The sequence below is a fragment of the Giraffa tippelskirchi genome, chromosome 3, assembly GCF_054371585.1.
Source record: "Giraffa tippelskirchi isolate mGirTip1 chromosome 3, T2T-mGirTip1v1.2.pri, whole genome shotgun sequence".
NCBI lineage: Eukaryota > Metazoa > Chordata > Mammalia > Artiodactyla > Giraffidae > Giraffa > Giraffa tippelskirchi.
In genome coordinates, this window is record NC_137277.1 from 132,975,179 (window position 1) to 132,992,039 (window position 16,861).

A 16,861-nucleotide genomic window follows, 5' to 3' on the forward strand; every position below is an offset into this window, starting at 1 on the left:
GCCCTACCTATCACCACCTTATACCTCATCAAAACACGACTTTCTCTGGGAAGCCTGCCTTGGAAGGAAATCTGGGAGGAGTAGGGCAGACAAGGGCCCTAGGACATTCTCGTTTTATGGCCCAGAGCACCCGCCAGAATATCTGTCAAACTGTCTCACATTTTAGCCTCTAAGACCACAAGCTCTTTGAAGTCACAAGTTGAATCTATTACATTTCTCTTCTAATTATAAGGTCTCTCAATGTTCCCAACACATCATAGTAAACATTCATGTAAAAGTTGTTGATGAGATAAATGAATAAAGGAGAAAGATAAGACAACAGGACTAAAGAATACAGTGCTCTGATTTCACGTTAGGTTTTCACTCTTAGAAAGGAGGTGATTTTATGAGTCTCAATACAGATTTTCCACAAAATGTTACAAAAGACTTCTAACTTTTTTATTAAGAAGGTAGCATACAAGTTAGATGTTAATAGAGTAAGAGGCTGTTAAGCTGCTGAGAGTCATTCATATACACACTATTCTACACACTATTATAAAGAAACTAAATACTACAACACAAAATAGTTTTCCTCTTTTTGATGTTTACGTTTGAACAATTTATGGCAAAAGTAACAACACATATTCTTTGATGGTAAGTTTCACTAGTTAGGTTAGAGAAGATCAAAATCAAAATAAATGTGTGCCCTGCATGCGTGCATGATCAGTCACTTCAGTTGTGTCCAACTCCCTGCAACCCAATGGACTGTAGCCTGCCAGGCTCCTCTGTCCGTGGGATTCTTTATGCAAGGATACTGGAGTGGGTTGCCATGCCCTCCTCCAGAGGTGGACCCTACAAATTGCTTTTGAAAATTTACATAGGTTAATGGTTACTTAACGCTATTCAGTGAAAGAAAAAGCAGCACTGCTCCTAACTGGGAAGAAAAAATCCTGCCCATTCTCCCAATTTTAAGGTTTTACAAAATGATTCTCAAACATAAAAGCCTACAATGGTGTGATTCTTTCCCATGACTTTGAAGGTAAACCCCACATATTTTTTAGTCATAAATGAAAACTGAACATGCTACAATCTGTAAAAAGCACACACTGAAATGTCTTTTTAACACAGGCAAAATGACATCCTCAGTTCAAAAATAGCTATTTCCTGCAGGAAACTTACAACCAGGTTGGGAATGGTGTTTCAAGACCTTTGAGAATTCTTACCTAATCCTATGCGGTTTGGACTTGTTTCTCGACTACATCCCTGACTCCTGGGAATCTTGCTTCGTTTTTCTGAAGAGGGTGTCACAGGTGGGCCTCTTGAGGAACCCCCAGCAAGGCCACTATAACCACTTCCCAACAATTTCCCTGGGGAACTGGATCGGCTGCCAGCTAAAAGTGAACCAAAACAAAATTGAATAATGAGCGTAAATCAAGAAATAAGTTAAAGTAATTTCAGAAGTCACTTTAAACAGTAGTTTCAATCAAATGCCAAGGGAATTTTGTGTAAAAATAGTTTTCTAGTTGATAATAATATCATTAATATTTTTTTAAAATGAAGGAGCATAAAAGAACATCAAATTATCATCAATATTTACATAGAAGAAAGAATGATGGAATTCTATAAAAACAACTGCCAAATTTCTGATTCAAAAGAACAAGCTCAGGTTCAGAACAAAAAGTCTCCCTATTCTATAACAAATTTCTGCCAATAATCACAAAGGTGTTTATTAAATAACTGTTTTGCTTCCTAAAGGAGTGGATATGTTAAAAATGGCTAAAATAATAGAAATATAACAAAAATTTCTTTTTTTTTCTTTTTCTTTTTTTTTTATGTTTCAATTTTATTTTATTTTATTTTTTAATAAATTTATTTATTTTAGTTGGGGGCTAATTACTTTACACAAAAATTTCTTAAACATTAATGGAGGAAAATGGATCTAAGACTCCATTAGTGCAACAAATGAAAAAGGGGGCAGAATTATGGTAAACAAAAATCACAAAATAAAATGGTAGTAATAATCTCAAACATATCAGTAATCATAATAAATGTGACCTGATTAAATTAATCTATTAAAAGACAGAGATTCCTGGGTTGGTTTAAAAAAACTGAAATGAAATTCAACTGTATGTTGCTTATAAGAGACAATATACATAAAACAAAAAAACAAAATAGACTAAAACACTGAACTTATAAAAGAAAATAATAATTATCCTTAAAGATATAATAATCATGAAACTTTATGCTACAAGTAACATAGCCCCAAGATATAAAATGATAAAAATACAGAGAGAAATTGAAAAGACCATAATTATTTACATACCTCTCAGAAAGACTAACACCAATAAAAGATTAACATACTAGTCATAAAATGACAGAGCAGTCAAAATCATATAGATTTGCATAAACATACCTCTCCATACACACAAACATACAGTCTAACAAACAGATGTACATTCTCTTGTACATTTCCATAAAAACTATGTACTAAGTCTCAAAGGAAGATCAAAAACCCTACAAAGGTAGAAATTATGCAGAATACATTCTGTGATGTGTATGCAGTAAAATGAGAAATCAAAAACAATATGGGGAGGGGGGCAGCAGGAGGGATAAACTTGGAGAGACTGGGATTGACAGACACACACTACTATATATAAAATAGATAACTAATTTAGGACCTACTGTACAGCACAAGGAACTCTACTCAGTACTCTGTAATGACCTATATGGGAAAAGAGTCTAAAAAAAGAGTGGATATATGCATACGTATAACAGATTCCCTTTTCTGTACATCTGAAACTAACACAATATTGTAAATTACCTATACTCCAATAAAAGTTAAAAAACAAACACAAAAAAACCCCATAATATATAGTTAGCAATTTTTATAAATGGCTAAGTGACTAGATACTTATACAACCATTTCTTGTAAAACAAAATTCTTTCTTAAAGCAAGCAGCAAATCTTTAAGGATCCGATCAATATACCCAAATGGCAGTCATTAACTCAGGCAGATCATCCTCTTAAGCACAGAAGGCAACAAAATTCACAAATATCAAGCACATATTATTATGCAGAAGAATAGAATGATACAGAGAGTCAAAACTGAAATAAAACTTACCTGGAAATTACACACACACACCCCTCCAGAATTCAAATGAACCATCAAGATGACCACTTACAAAAATTAGTACTTTTCAACAACTTAACTACAATTTAAGTGAAATTCATTATAAAAATTATCAAATATACATTATCATGAAGAACCTATTTTAGGATCTATTAATTTTGCCCATAAAATTTCAGCACACAAACTATTAGGCTGTATAAAAGGAGAAAAGAAATCCATTTCAAACTCTAGAATTTGAACATACAGAAAAAATGGAGAAAGATTAAGCTCATAATAGAGAAATTAATATTGTGCGAGGCACATGGGGTGAGAGAAAATGCAAAAAACAAACAAACAAAAAACAGCAAGAAGAGAAATGTCTTACCACCAGCAGGATTAGCAGATCTGGATCCTGGGTTATGAGAGCAGACCAAAGGACAAGCAAAAAGTGGATTAAAAGACAATAACACAATACAGAAGTCAGCATGCAACATAGCACAAATGGGTCTGTTTACAAACACATTAGCAAAAGCTGTTTTTCCCAGGTCTTGTTCCTCCTAGTCTACTTCTGTACTTGTTTTTATTTTATACACATCATACTGTATTAGCATTTATTTTGTATCTGTCCATGAAACATGAAAACACTTATGAACCTACCCTGCGCCAGGCACAGTGCAGGTGGATGAGATACAGGGAAGACTGAGGTAGTGCTGGGCCCCTTAGGGGGCACCTGCTCTCTAGCTCTGAGCAGGCTGGCAGAAGTGACGGCATCTTTTTTTTTCTTACTTTTTTTTTTTGGCCGCCACGCACAGCATGCGGGATCTTAGTTCCCTGACTATGGCCCCTGCAGTGGAAGTATGGTGTCTCAACCACTGGACCACCAGGGAAGTTCCAGAAAGTGACTTACCATCTGTGTTCTCTACCACTATACACAGTGCTCACCACAGGAAGGGCTCCATAAACATCAACAAAGTGAAAGAAACTGCTACTAACTAGTTTCATCTTAACAATGTCTAATGCCAAATTCTACAATATTTAAATATTAATCCTCACGTAGTTAAATCCTCAGCTATTTAAAATATGCTGTTGTCCTAAATCTAATATTAATGAAATCTACTTACTCTTAAACCTGAACTATGAATGCTAGTATATCTACATTTGTAAAATACACAGACGTGTGCATATTTACCTCCTATTAAAATAATTTTTAAAAAATATCTGATTTATATACATAAGTTTAAGGTCCAGGCTTGATCATTTGCTGGTGTTGTCTCTTTCCTGTGAGTGGAATTTGGGGAATAAAATAAAACTGAAGAGTTAAAATGGGTCCCCAATGCAAGATGCAGTATTTTTATAACACTGAAAAATTAAAGCTCTATCATCCCCCACTACAGAAAGGACTTTGCTGGGCAGGAACCCCTGCAGAGACCAATGCCAATGAACACCAGACATAACAAAACGTAAAAAACACTGTTCAACTCTTTCCATGAAAGAAAATAAACATGTGCAGCTAAAGAGTTGAGACTTTTTTTTTAATTCAACTGAATTCAAACATACTGACCTATTCTCTGAGTCCTGAACATTTTTTGTCAAGAAAAATTTCCTTGTGATAAGATGTGAGTCCTGTGACCTGAGTATTGTATCTATCTGTGACTCCAGGCATCACTAGAGTTCAACAGAACAACCAGAGCCAGGATATTACTCCCTAAGCAGAAGTTTCTGGACTACACCTGCACAACTTATGTTGTATTGCATGTTGTATGACACTAAAAGCATGGGCTTCTGTGTCAGACAAGCCTGGGTTGTGTAGCCTCCCAATAATATGACTGACTTTGCACTTTCTTTTCAGAAAGAAAATAAAAGCTTGTTTCAACATGAGGACTCTTAATTATCAAAGGGACCTGAGAAACTACCTAAATTCAGGAGGAGCTGAGAAAGAACTTCTAAGCATCTATGAGAGGAACTAAGGATTGGCTGCCAACTAGCCACTCTCTACACAAGCCAGGCAGACGACATCAGCTGATGAGCACAGTGCTGAGGGAACGGCAGCCTTCCTCGGGCATGGTCGCCCTGCCCAGGAGGACCCTGACACCTGCCCCACTCCATGTGCACAGACAGGGAAGCCTGTGGGGCCAGGAAGTGAAACATCAGGACTGGATCCTGGATGAGGATACGCTCATCCCATGCATGGGTGCTCTCACGGGTGATGCTAAGAATCAAGTGGCTTGACATATACAGAGAAGCAATAATGGAAGCGAGGGCAGATGAGCAAAAGCAAGACCCCACACTGGCAGGAAGAGAGGAGCAGGGTGACGTGTTAGCACAGCAGGCCAGGGGGAGCTCTGAATGGAGTTACTTCTTGCCACTGGAAAGAGACCTCAGCATGAGCAGTCACCTCCTGGGTGCTGTTCTTAAATTATATCAGGAGTCCTCATCAACAGCAAAACGGGTCATAGCCCAGACACATTTCAACTTGAAAGTCTTGAGGGGAAGAAGAGAAACTACATTTCACTGCTTACAAAATTTAAACAGAATGTAAGTCACTTGGAAAGGAGACACAGGTAGGTACCGGAATACTCCATTCTGGAAGCTTATCTAACAAACATAAAGATCATTCAGTGTCTTAGAGTCACCAAAATGTGTTTTTCCTCTAAAGCTGATAAAAATAATACAAATTTCCAACTGCAGAATGGCTGTTGGATAAAACTAAGATAACAGACAGCATAAAATATACTTCTTACGCTGGGACTGCGAGACCACTTTGGCGCGACTGCGGCCCCGACTGTCGGAAGGTGTAGAGGCGACATTGGTGGCACTCCCGGAGCTCTGCCGTCGCGTGCGGATCCGACCTGGAGGACATAGCAAACAGTGCTTCCGTAATGTTTCCAGTAAGTGCGACCCACTCAGAAAAGCACCCAGACAGCAAACAAGGGGCATGGGCTGAGTCACCTCCAGGGGAGCAGGTCTCCCCATGTGTGGTCTTGACAGGCACACGTGCACTGGTCTGTATACACAAATTCTACAGACATGTCAGAAACTCCCCAGAGGTACTCATGCACCTATCAGGTGCTTTTGTTTCAACTATTTCAGCATATTCTACTTTCAGATGAGGTGACAGTCAATTGAATAATTTTTCCACAAGTTTTTAAAATTAAATTCTCTCTCCTGTTTATTGTCTACATAATCTGTCAATTTCCAAAAGCAGAAAAGAATATTAGCTGTCATCGTCATAAAAATACTTTAGGGGAAAAAAAGAGTAAATAGAAAACAAAATAAACAAACAAACAAAAAATCTTCTTAACCTGGCAATCAACAAAAACTACAGCACCCTGGAGAATAAATATTGTCTTGATAAATAGCATGAAAGTTCTATTTTAAAGTATGTATGCCAACAAGTTTCTAGGTTACAAAAGATGAAGTTTATTAAAAGAATCAATATTAGGAGTACCTAGAGAAATGACCTAAAAATAATGTAATGTCATAAGCATTTATGAAAAAAATTTGACATTGTATGTAAAGCTATGTGTTAACGCCAATTATTAAAGCATAAAACAATATAAAAATGAATTCATAAACAATCAATAACTGACGGTAAGACTAGAATGATTAAAAATTAATTTTTAAATTCAGGGATTCTTTGTTTTCAAAGGGACACAAAATGTTCAACTTCCATAATTCAATCAGAATAGCAAACTGATAGGGAAAACACAAAACAATCTGAACTCTCACTGGCTTCTTATGTTGTTCAAAAGCATATCTACCTCACCAACTGAGAAAACCCGCAGAAAGGCAATACAGGAAAACAAATCCAAAAGCTTGAAAAAGGTTCAAGAAATGAAGGTAAGGAGCAATAAAAGAAAGAATGGCACTTAATTAAAAAAAAAAAAAAAAAGAAGAAAGCTAGAAAGAATCAATGACTTTTAAGAGGAATTGAATGAAAGACCTAAAAATTCTAGAATCTATATTAAAATTAGTATAGATGTGTCTGGTGGAGAAAGTAAAGTCCGATGTTGTAAAGAACAATACTGCTTAGGAACCTAGGATGTTAGGTCCATGAATCAAGGTAAATTGGACGTAGTAAAGCAGGAGATGGCAAGAGTGAACATCAACACCTTTATGAGTCAATGAACTAAAATGGATGCTGCTGCTGCTAAGTCACTTCAGTCGTGTCCGACTCTGTGTGACCCCATAGATGGCAGCCCACCAGGCTTCCCCATCCCTGGGATTCTCCAGGCAAGAACACTGGAGTGGGTTGCCATTTCCTTCTCCAATGCATGAAAGTGAAGAATGAAAGTGAAGTCACTCAGTCGTGTCCGACTCTTAGTGACCCCACGGACTGTAGCCTACCATGATCCTCCATCCATGGGATTTTCCAGGCAAGAGTACTGGAGTGGGGTGCCACTGCCTTCTCTGTAAAATGGATGGGAAAGGGCGAATTTAACTCTGATAACCATTATATCTACTACTGTGGGCAAGAATCCCTTAGAAGAAATAGAGTAGCCCTCATAGTCAACAAAAGAGATCAAAATGCAGTACTTGGGTGCAGACTCAAAAACAATGGAATGATGTCAGTTTGTTTCCAAGGAAAACCATTCAACATCACCGTAATACAAGTCTATGCTCCAGCCACTAATTCCAAAGAAGCTAAAGTCCAATGGTTCTATGAAGAGCTACAAGACTTTCTAGAACTAACACCCCCAAAAGATGTTCATCATAGTGGATTGGAATAGAAAAGTAGGAAGTTCAGAGCTACCTGGAGTAACAGGCAAGTTTGGCCTTGGAGTACAAAATGAAGCAGGTCAAAGGCTAACAAGAGTTTTGCCAAGAGAATGCACTGGTCATAGTGAACACCCTCTTCCAACAACACGAGAGATGACTCTACACATGGATATCACCAGACGGTTGATAGAGAAATCAGATTGATTATATTCTTTGCAGTTGAATATGGAGAAGCTCTCTCTACACAGTCAGCAAAAACAAGACCTGGAGCTGATTGTGCCTCAGATCATGAGCTCCTTATTGCAAACTTCAGGCTTAAATTGAAGAAAGTAGGAAAAACCACTAGACCATTCAGGCATGACCTAAATCAAATTCCTTATGATTATACAGTGGGAGAGACAAATAGATTCAAGGAATTAGATCTGAAAGAGTGCCTGAAGAACTATGGACAGACGTTTATAATACTGTACAGGAGGTGGTGACCAAAACCATCCCAAAGAAAAAGAAATGCAAGAAGGCAAAATGGTCATCTGACAAGACCTTACACATAGCTGAGAAAAGAAGAGAAACGAAAAGCAAAGAAGGAGAAGATATCCCCTGGAGAAGGGAATGGCAACCCACTCCAGTATTCTTGCCTGGAGAATTCCATGGACAGAGGAGCATGGAGGGCTACAGTCCATGGGGTCGACAGAGTTGGACACGACTGAGCAACTAACACAAGGGGAGGATATATCCAACTGAATGCAGAGGTCCAGAGAACAGCAAGGAGAGGTAAGAAAGCCTTCTTAACTGAACAATGCAAAGAAACAGAGGAAAATATTAGAATCAGGAATACTAGAGATCTCTTTAAGAAAATCAAAGATAAAAAGGGAACATTTCATGCAAAGATGGGCACAAGAAAGGACAGAAACAGAAGTAAAAGAGATTAAGAAGAGGGAGGTGGCAGGAATACACAGAAGAGCTATACAAAAAAGCTCTTAATAACCTGGGTAACCATGATGGTGTGGTCACTCGCCTAGAGCCAGACATCCTGCAGTGTGAAGTGGGCCTTAGGAAGCATTACTAGGAACAAAGATAGTGGAAGTGATAGAATTCCAGTTGAGCTATTTCAAATCCTAAAAGATGATGATATTAAAGTGCTGCACTCAACATGCCAGCAAATTTGGAAAACTCAGCAATGGCCACAGGACTGGAAAAGGTCAGTTTTCATTCCAATCCCAAAGAAAGGCAATGCCAAAGAATGTTCAAACTACTGTATAATTGCACTCATTTCACATGTTAGCAAGGTAATGCTCAACATTTTCCAGTTAGGCTTCAATAGTATGTGAACTGAAGAATTCCAGATATACAAGCTGGACTTAGAAAAGGCAGAGGAACCAGAGATCAAATTGCCAACATCCATTGTATTATAGAAAAAGCGAGGGAATTCTAAAAAAACATCTACTTCTGCTTTATTGACTACATGAAAGCCTTTCACTGTGTAGATCACAACAAACTGTGGAAAATTCTTAGAGATGGGAATAACAGACCACCTTACCTGACTTCCGAGAAACCTGTATGCAGGTGAAGAAGCAACAGTTAGAACCAGACATGCAACAATGGACTGGTTCCAAATTGGGAAAGGAGCACATCAAGGCTGTATATTATCACCCTGCTCATTTAATTTATATGCAGAGTACATCATGCAAAATGCTGGGCTGGATGAAGCTCAAGCTGGAATCAAGATTGCCAGGAGAAATATCAATAACCTCATATATGTAGATGATACCACTCTAATGGCAAAAAGCAAAGAGGAACTAAAAAGCCTCTTGATGAGGCTGAAAAGAGGAGAGAGAAAAAGCTGGCTTAAAACCCAACATTCAAAGAACAAAGACCATGGTATCCGGTCCCATCGCTTCATGGAAAAAAGATGGGGAAAAAGTGGAGGAAAGTGGCATATTTTATTTTCCTGGGCTCCAAACTCACTGTGAACGGTGACTGCCGGCAGCCATGAAATTAAAACATGCTTGCTCCTTGGAAGAAAAGCTGTGACAAACCTAGACAGTGTATTAAAAAAGCAGAGATTATCACTTTGCCAAAGGTCCGTATAGTCAAAGCTATGGTTTTTTCAGTAGTCATGTAACGATATGAGATTTGAGAGAAGGTTGAGTGCCTAAGAACTGATGTCTTTCAAATTGCTGTGCTGGAGAAGACTCTTGAGAGTCCCTTGGACAGCAAGGAGATCAAACCAGTCAATCCTAAAGGAAATCAACCCTGAATATTCATTAGAAGGACTGATGCTGAAGCTGAAGCTCCAGTACTTTGGCCACCTGATGCAAAGAGCCAACTCACTGGAAAAGACCCTAAAGATTGAAGGCAGGAGGAGAGGGGACTGACAGATGATGAGATGGTTGGATGGCATCAACTGACTCAATGGACATGAGTCTGAGCAAATTCCAGGAGACAGTGAAGGACAGGGACACCTGGCATGCTGCAGTCCATGGGGTTGCAAAGAGTCGGACATGACTTAGTGACTGAACAACATATCACTATGAACCACATATATGTGAACTCAAAATCCTCACACCAGCATACAAACTAATTATTCCCACTTTACAGATAAGGAAACAGAGAAGCCTGGGGGTTAATTTCTTTATCCAATATCCCACCAATGGTTTAGATTTCCATGCATGGATGGGTGGCTGACCTAAGAGTTAGTCTCCTAAGGAAGTCACCAAGCTATATCGAGACAGTCACCAGAGCAAACTGAAGATGAAAAACAGCTGAATTTACTTTTTTGTTTAAATTTTTATAAAATACTTAGACCACAAAAAAATTTTTAAATGAGCACCACACCCATTCAGTTAAGAAAATAAAAGTCTTCTGTATCCTTCGCCTCAACCTGCAACAACATTTTTGGTAACATGAGCTGAAACCCAGTGTTCATCATTCCCTTACATTTATATTTTTAATATACGTGGTTGTATAACCAAGAAATAGACGGCATTATTTTATATATTTTAAACGTAACTTTATCATAGGGTACATATTTTCCCCAAACTGACAGTTTGGCTCAACATTTGTGAGGTCACTTATGGAAGTGATTTTTCTTCCAATTAAAGGGGAGATCCATTTCACTTTTTCCATATGGCTACGGAAGGTATAACCCCTTTCTTACTAATGTAAAAAGCCACCTATGTCACTTATGAAGCACTTGTATACACAAATGGCTCTGTTTCTCCACTGTGGAGTCTGCCCCATTAGTCCAGGTGTCCATTCTGTGCAACGTACACTGCTGTGAGCAGCTTTTCAAAACCACCTTCTAAACTGGTTGGGCAAATCAAGCCACTTTTCCCTACAGCCCTTTGCTCTCTTGCATATGCCTGTGAACATGGAATAAATAGATGTGGTGCAAGTCTTACTAGAATTGTGGAACCTGGGATTAATTTTTTGGGGAAAAGACAGCTTTATGATATCAATCTTTCCATTCGTTACTGTTTTCTCTATATCACTTTCTTAAGTGTTTTTCTATAAAGCTTTATAATTTTTTCCAAAAGCTTTACCCAATTTTGTAGACTTCTTCAAAGGTGCCTTATTTTTATTATACAGAATATAGTTTATTAAATTATATTTCCTAACTTATTCACAAACAAGAATGCAACCACTGTATTTTGATCTTAACTCTAGAAATCTTGCTAAACTTTTATTAATTCTACTCATTTACATGTAGACTATTTGGCATTACCTAAACAGAAAACCACCTTCAAATGAGACTTCAGTTTTCTCCCTTCAAACTCTACCCTTTGATTACTTTACCTGCCGTTTTGGAACACACAGCACAACGCCAAAAAGGAGTACAAAGTGGGTTTTGTTATCTTGAGCCACAGTTTTGTTTTGTTTTTTTTTAAATTCTGGAATTTCATAAAAACTATAGTTCAACAAGGAAACTCATTCCTAATTGCTAAGAATTTGTCAAAAATGTTTGTTTTTAATTAAATTTTTAAATGCTTTGTCTTTACTTTCTGATATAAGATTATTCTCCTGAATGTACTGAGCTGCTTAGTACCTTCATTTGAATGCTCAGTACATATATTTGAATGTCCAAAGCTGTAAGGTTTGAAAGTATTTTTTCTTAAAAAGAAAAGTATTTAGCCTGGGCTAAACCTCTTACTACCTTGCTTGTCTTTCCAAGTTTTTATTTCTTTAAATATCAAGACAACAAAATGGTTTCTTTTCTTGGAACTTTATGGGAACTCTTTAAGATCTATACTGAAGTTGAGTTCTTCTGATGAGGATCTATGTTTGCTTCTGCTAGTGTCCTATGGAGACAAGCAATTCACAGCCACTTTAAACTGACTTATCTATTTGGATTTTTCAGATCACAAAAGTAGCATAAATTCTGAGCAAAAATCTGCATGAAGACCCAATTTATGGTTGCAGATTTTCAGGGAAGATTACTTTCCCTGCTCCACCCAGTAACTGAGGTTCCAGTGGGTAGATTCCCTCACTCTCCTCTATTTAGTAGAGTTAACCTCTTGTTCACCAGTGATGACATAGGTCTTGGGTGGGTTTGGGCTTACTTTCTGTCACTCCATGCCCTAAGCACTCATAGCAATGCCTCAGGTCTCCAGGATTCAGTCAAAACCTCAAGATGCAAATCAGCTTTGGCTCTCATCTCCTAGGGTTTCTGCTTTTGCTAAAGTATGTAGACGTGTGGCTTCACTGCAATGAGTGATCTGTTCTCAGTTGGGAAGATCATTCAGACTACTGAATTCTGCATACTGCTAAATATACAAGTTTCTTATTTCTTTTAATCATTTAAGTTTAGCAACTTTATATTATATAAAAGACCCTTAAGTCTTAAAGAGATTAATTATGTTTTTATTCTTTTTCTTTGCTGTTTATCACTCATCATAGATGTAATTTTGGACTATGAGCTCATATTTGGCATACTTTAATTTGTGAGAACCCCAAGAAACCAGATTTGAGAGTGGCTTTCTCTGTAGAAGTTTAATGCTTGCTTCTGTCAGGCATCCTTGGGAGCTGCAAATGCAGATCATTTTAATCCATCAGGTTGGGTTTTCCAGATAACACAGGTAAGATAAACTGAAAGCACAACTTGTGTGAGAAGAAAGTTTAGTTACACATTAGGGAAGACTGGTTTTTGCTTTGCCTGGGACAAAGTCAAGAGAGAGATCATGTCAGTTTGAAGAAAAAAGGTTTTTTTTCCCCCAAACTGACCTTTTCATGGATATATAGTACTGTTAAAATGCTGTCTTAGTGGTAACTCTTAACTCTCACCGATAATTACATGAGAAACCTCAGAGCACCCTTAAAATCAGTTTTTAGAAGTTTAAAGGGCTTCTGTTGTATTGTACTCAGATATATATATAAAACTATCCATGAAATGGTTAGATAGCATCACCGACTCCATGGACATGAATTTGAGCAAACTCCAGAAGACATAGGACAGGGAAATCTGGCGTGCTGCAGTTCATGAGGTTACAAAAAGTCGGACATGACTTAGCAACTTAACAATAACAACAAGACGTGTATTTCCTTTATTGGAAGAGGTTTAGTTTCAGTAATTATATTAATTTTGCAATATTACTAAAAATGCCTGCATATGTTTTAAGGAGATGATATACTCTCTGGTCTTTAGGAAAAATAAAGTCTACTCAATAAACATAACAAACAGTAAAAATATACTTCAGTTCTATACCATGACCTGTTAATGACATATTCAGTCATACTGTGTTTTGACAAAGACAGAAAGAAAATGTGGAAAAAAAAAAAAAAAAGCCAGCAAAAGATATTGAAATGGGATAGTAGGGGGAAAAATTCTGGAAGGAGAGACAAGAGAGGCATTTAGAGAATGCATATATCTAGAGAAAAGCAGATCCATAGGAAAACAAAGACTTGTAGGAGTGGTACAGCCTTTGACTTATGTGGAAGGAAGTATAAAAGAACACCTGTATATTATGGCCTTTTAATGGTGCTTTTAATGGTGCTACTGAAAACTGCTTCCAGTCACACTGCCATTCTTTTAGAAAAGCCCCCAGGAAATGAAACCGGTGTACTGGTTTAACTTGAGAGGCATGGTTCTCCCAAGTTCAATTTAGCCAAAGACAGTTACAAATCATTCAACAGCCTCCCATCATTCGGGTCTCTGTGCTCCTGCCTGAGCTCCACGTGGAGATGTGAGAATGCAAAGGCCTCCACGTAAATCTCACTCTCGAGCTGGGAACCTCTAGGCCCACGAACTGCTTCATACTCACTGGCTGGGCCACAAAACACTCGACCAGCGCTCACATGTGGCATTTATGAAAGAAAGCTGGCAAGTTGAGCACTTGTAAATTTGCTACCTCTAAGTATCCCTCTACACAAATAACTTTCATCATATTTTTTTAGAGATAAAAGTAAAAGAAGTTTAACACTTTTATTTCTATATACAGGCACATTTTTTCATTGTGCAAAAAGGCAAATCACTTAAAACTGCTTGGATAAATATACAGCAATACCAAATGTTTTATTCCCCAGTAAAATGGAACTAAAACCTAAGTTTCTTTTCCTAAAGAGCAGACAAGGCTGCAGAGTCTTTTTTTAATCATGTAATCTTAATGAAAATCACCAACAGTTAAGCATGGCCCTTGACCATTTAATAACATTTAATAACATATGATAACTTATTCTCTGAAACCATCAGTTAAGTCATCAGTATCCACAGGTCACTGAAGTTTTTTTTTAAGTACTTTAACTCTTCATTTTAAGTTATTTTGGAAAAAAATATGAATAATACATTTCCTGAACCCAGCAGTTAAAAAAAAAAAAAGCAAACGATGAGAAGATGAGAATCGTTCATTTTCTTCACAAGCTGAGTATCTGCAGGGGCCTCTGTGCCTGCGGGGATTGTTCCAGGGCCTGCTGGGGATGTGCTAGTCCACAGATGGTCAAGTCCCACAGCTGCCTCCACATTCGCAGATCAACTGAGTGCAGACCATGCAGGACTGTATGCTTACTGAGAACAATCCACCTACAAGTGGGCCCACACGCTGCAAACCCAAGTTGTTCAGGGGTCAATGGTGATTGATTATAAACTCTCTCACAAATGGCATAACAGATAATATCAATGTTTTCTTCTTTCAAATCCTCCAAGTCACTGAACATAACACACTGAAAGATAACCTGGAAATAAACTTTTGTTCAAAAGTTGAGCTTTGAGTTCTTCACAAAAAACATTTTTCTGATTAGTCGTAAATGTCAGGACAGCTACTTCATGTGTGCGATAAGGAACCCCCAGAGAATATTTATTTTTCTCAATCACTGTAACAAGGGAGTCACCAGGCTTCAAATGTATTGTCTGAATTTTGAATACAGAGCTTCCGACTACCGATTTAAATTTCTGCCTCCTGACGTAAGTATGTAGTGCTTGTCCTAAGAGCTACTGTAACAGATAGTAATATAGTCAACGCACATATTAACAAATTTCCAAAAGCCTCAAAATGATCCTAATAAGTCAGACAGGAAACTCTTGACAAGATGTTAAGTGATGTTCACTGTGTATGGAGCTTTTCTAAGCAGCCTGCTAAATTTCACAGCTGAAACAGAGACAAATGACAGCTGAAAGGGCTCCCAAGGCCTCTATTTTCCATCTCATCATCACACAAGGCTGGAGGCTCTGACTGGCCAGCACTGTGACAGCCTGGATGGCCCTGGGACCAAGGCTGAGGCACATGGGATTTTGGCTAATTCTGAATTCTGTATGATTAAGGGCCCACAGATCATCCTCCACTTTCCTAACAGAAGGAGAACCGGAAAGAGACTTCTTGTCCTCAGCTTCCAGCACAATAACTGAGCAAGCAACCCTCTGACCTTACCTTGGACAGGTAAAAGAAAACTAAAGGTAAAAGACAGGTAAAAGAAAACTGAAGGAAAAAAAAAAGTGTAAAATCTCCACTGCTGGGTGGAATAACAGGCTGACTTCCATTCTCTCATAGAGGGATATGAAATCAACCAGGGTGCTCTGCAAAAAATGTGGAAATTCCCACATCATGTCTCTAACTTTCCATCTCATCTGCATTATTATTGTATCCTACTCTAGTCCCTGTCCATCTAGGCTGAGGAAATACTTAGGATTCTTTCTTGGAGAAAGAGAAATATAAAATGACTTGTTTCAACTAAAAAATGGAAGAAAAGCACACCTAGCCTCAGTCTTCTATCACAATGGCGGCCTTAGTGTGACACAGGCCTTTTGTCCATTTTTCATTTTGGAAACTTCTCATTTCAAAAGCTTATCCAAGTCCAACAACTGTCAGTGGAGCTTGTTGAAAATTCAGGTTCCTTGCTTGTTCCAAACTTAATCAGTTTTCAAGGGGCAGCACCTAGGACTCTGCTTTTGTAAGCAAGATTCCAGGAGATTTTTATGATGAGATAAAACTGAAGAACATTGATCTTGAGACTATATGTCTTTTAAAAATTTCATTCCAATTTTTCCTTTGTGAGTTTCTTAGAAAGTAGTGTATGAATTAAAAGCACTGTGAGCTGCACATCTCGAGATAAAACCCAGTCTACTCTGCTGGCTGGCCTTTATAGGGGCTAAATGCAATGCAGGAACTTAATCTAGCAGTTCCTAATTGTTAAATCACTATCCTGAGGGTTGCTGAGTCTAAGCCATTACCTTACGCAAATGAGGTAACTCAATATTTCAATTATCTGAAACATCACGCTTACTATCTAGAGACTTTGCAAAGCTCATCATGTCTATCATGTGCTAATCAAAGACCTGTACTGACAGGAAGAGCTCTGTCTAAAATTCAAAAGAATCAAACATCAGAAAGAGCCTCTTGGGATCAACACAAAGATAAAACACAGTGGATGTGGGGATGTGTATTTCTTCTACCAGTTATACTCCTGTGTGTCCCAGAGAACACAGCACAGAGAAGGCATTTAACCCACATTGATGAGTGGATGAATGAGAGTAAATGAATGAATGGGGCTGGCGTCAGTGAGACAAACAGTGTCATATAATTCAGTAGCTTCAGGGGAGAGAAAAGAATTCTTTTTTTAACATCTAGA

At 38.0% G+C, this 16,861-nt stretch overlaps 1 protein-coding gene across 50 annotated transcripts in view; it reads right to left on the reverse strand.

The window, feature by feature from the left end:
- Positions 1 to 16,861, reverse strand: part of CLASP1 (cytoplasmic linker associated protein 1) — a 274,282-nt gene that overhangs the window by 78,657 nt on the left and 178,764 nt on the right. For 27 of the 50 annotated variants that reach the window (XM_081576019.1, XM_081576021.1, XM_081576017.1 and 24 more), the window contains 3 exons: positions 5,830 to 5,937; positions 3,474 to 3,500; positions 1,203 to 1,370 (listed from right to left, as the gene is read on the reverse strand). In XM_081576019.1, the coding sequence (XP_081432145.1) occupies positions 1,203 to 1,370; positions 3,474 to 3,500; positions 5,830 to 5,937 (303 nt within the window). The remainder of the gene's footprint in view (positions 1 to 1,202; positions 1,371 to 3,473; positions 3,501 to 5,829; positions 5,938 to 16,861) is intronic. The other 23 variants (XM_081576032.1, XM_081576029.1, XM_081576030.1 and 20 more) reach the window with 1 other exon arrangement.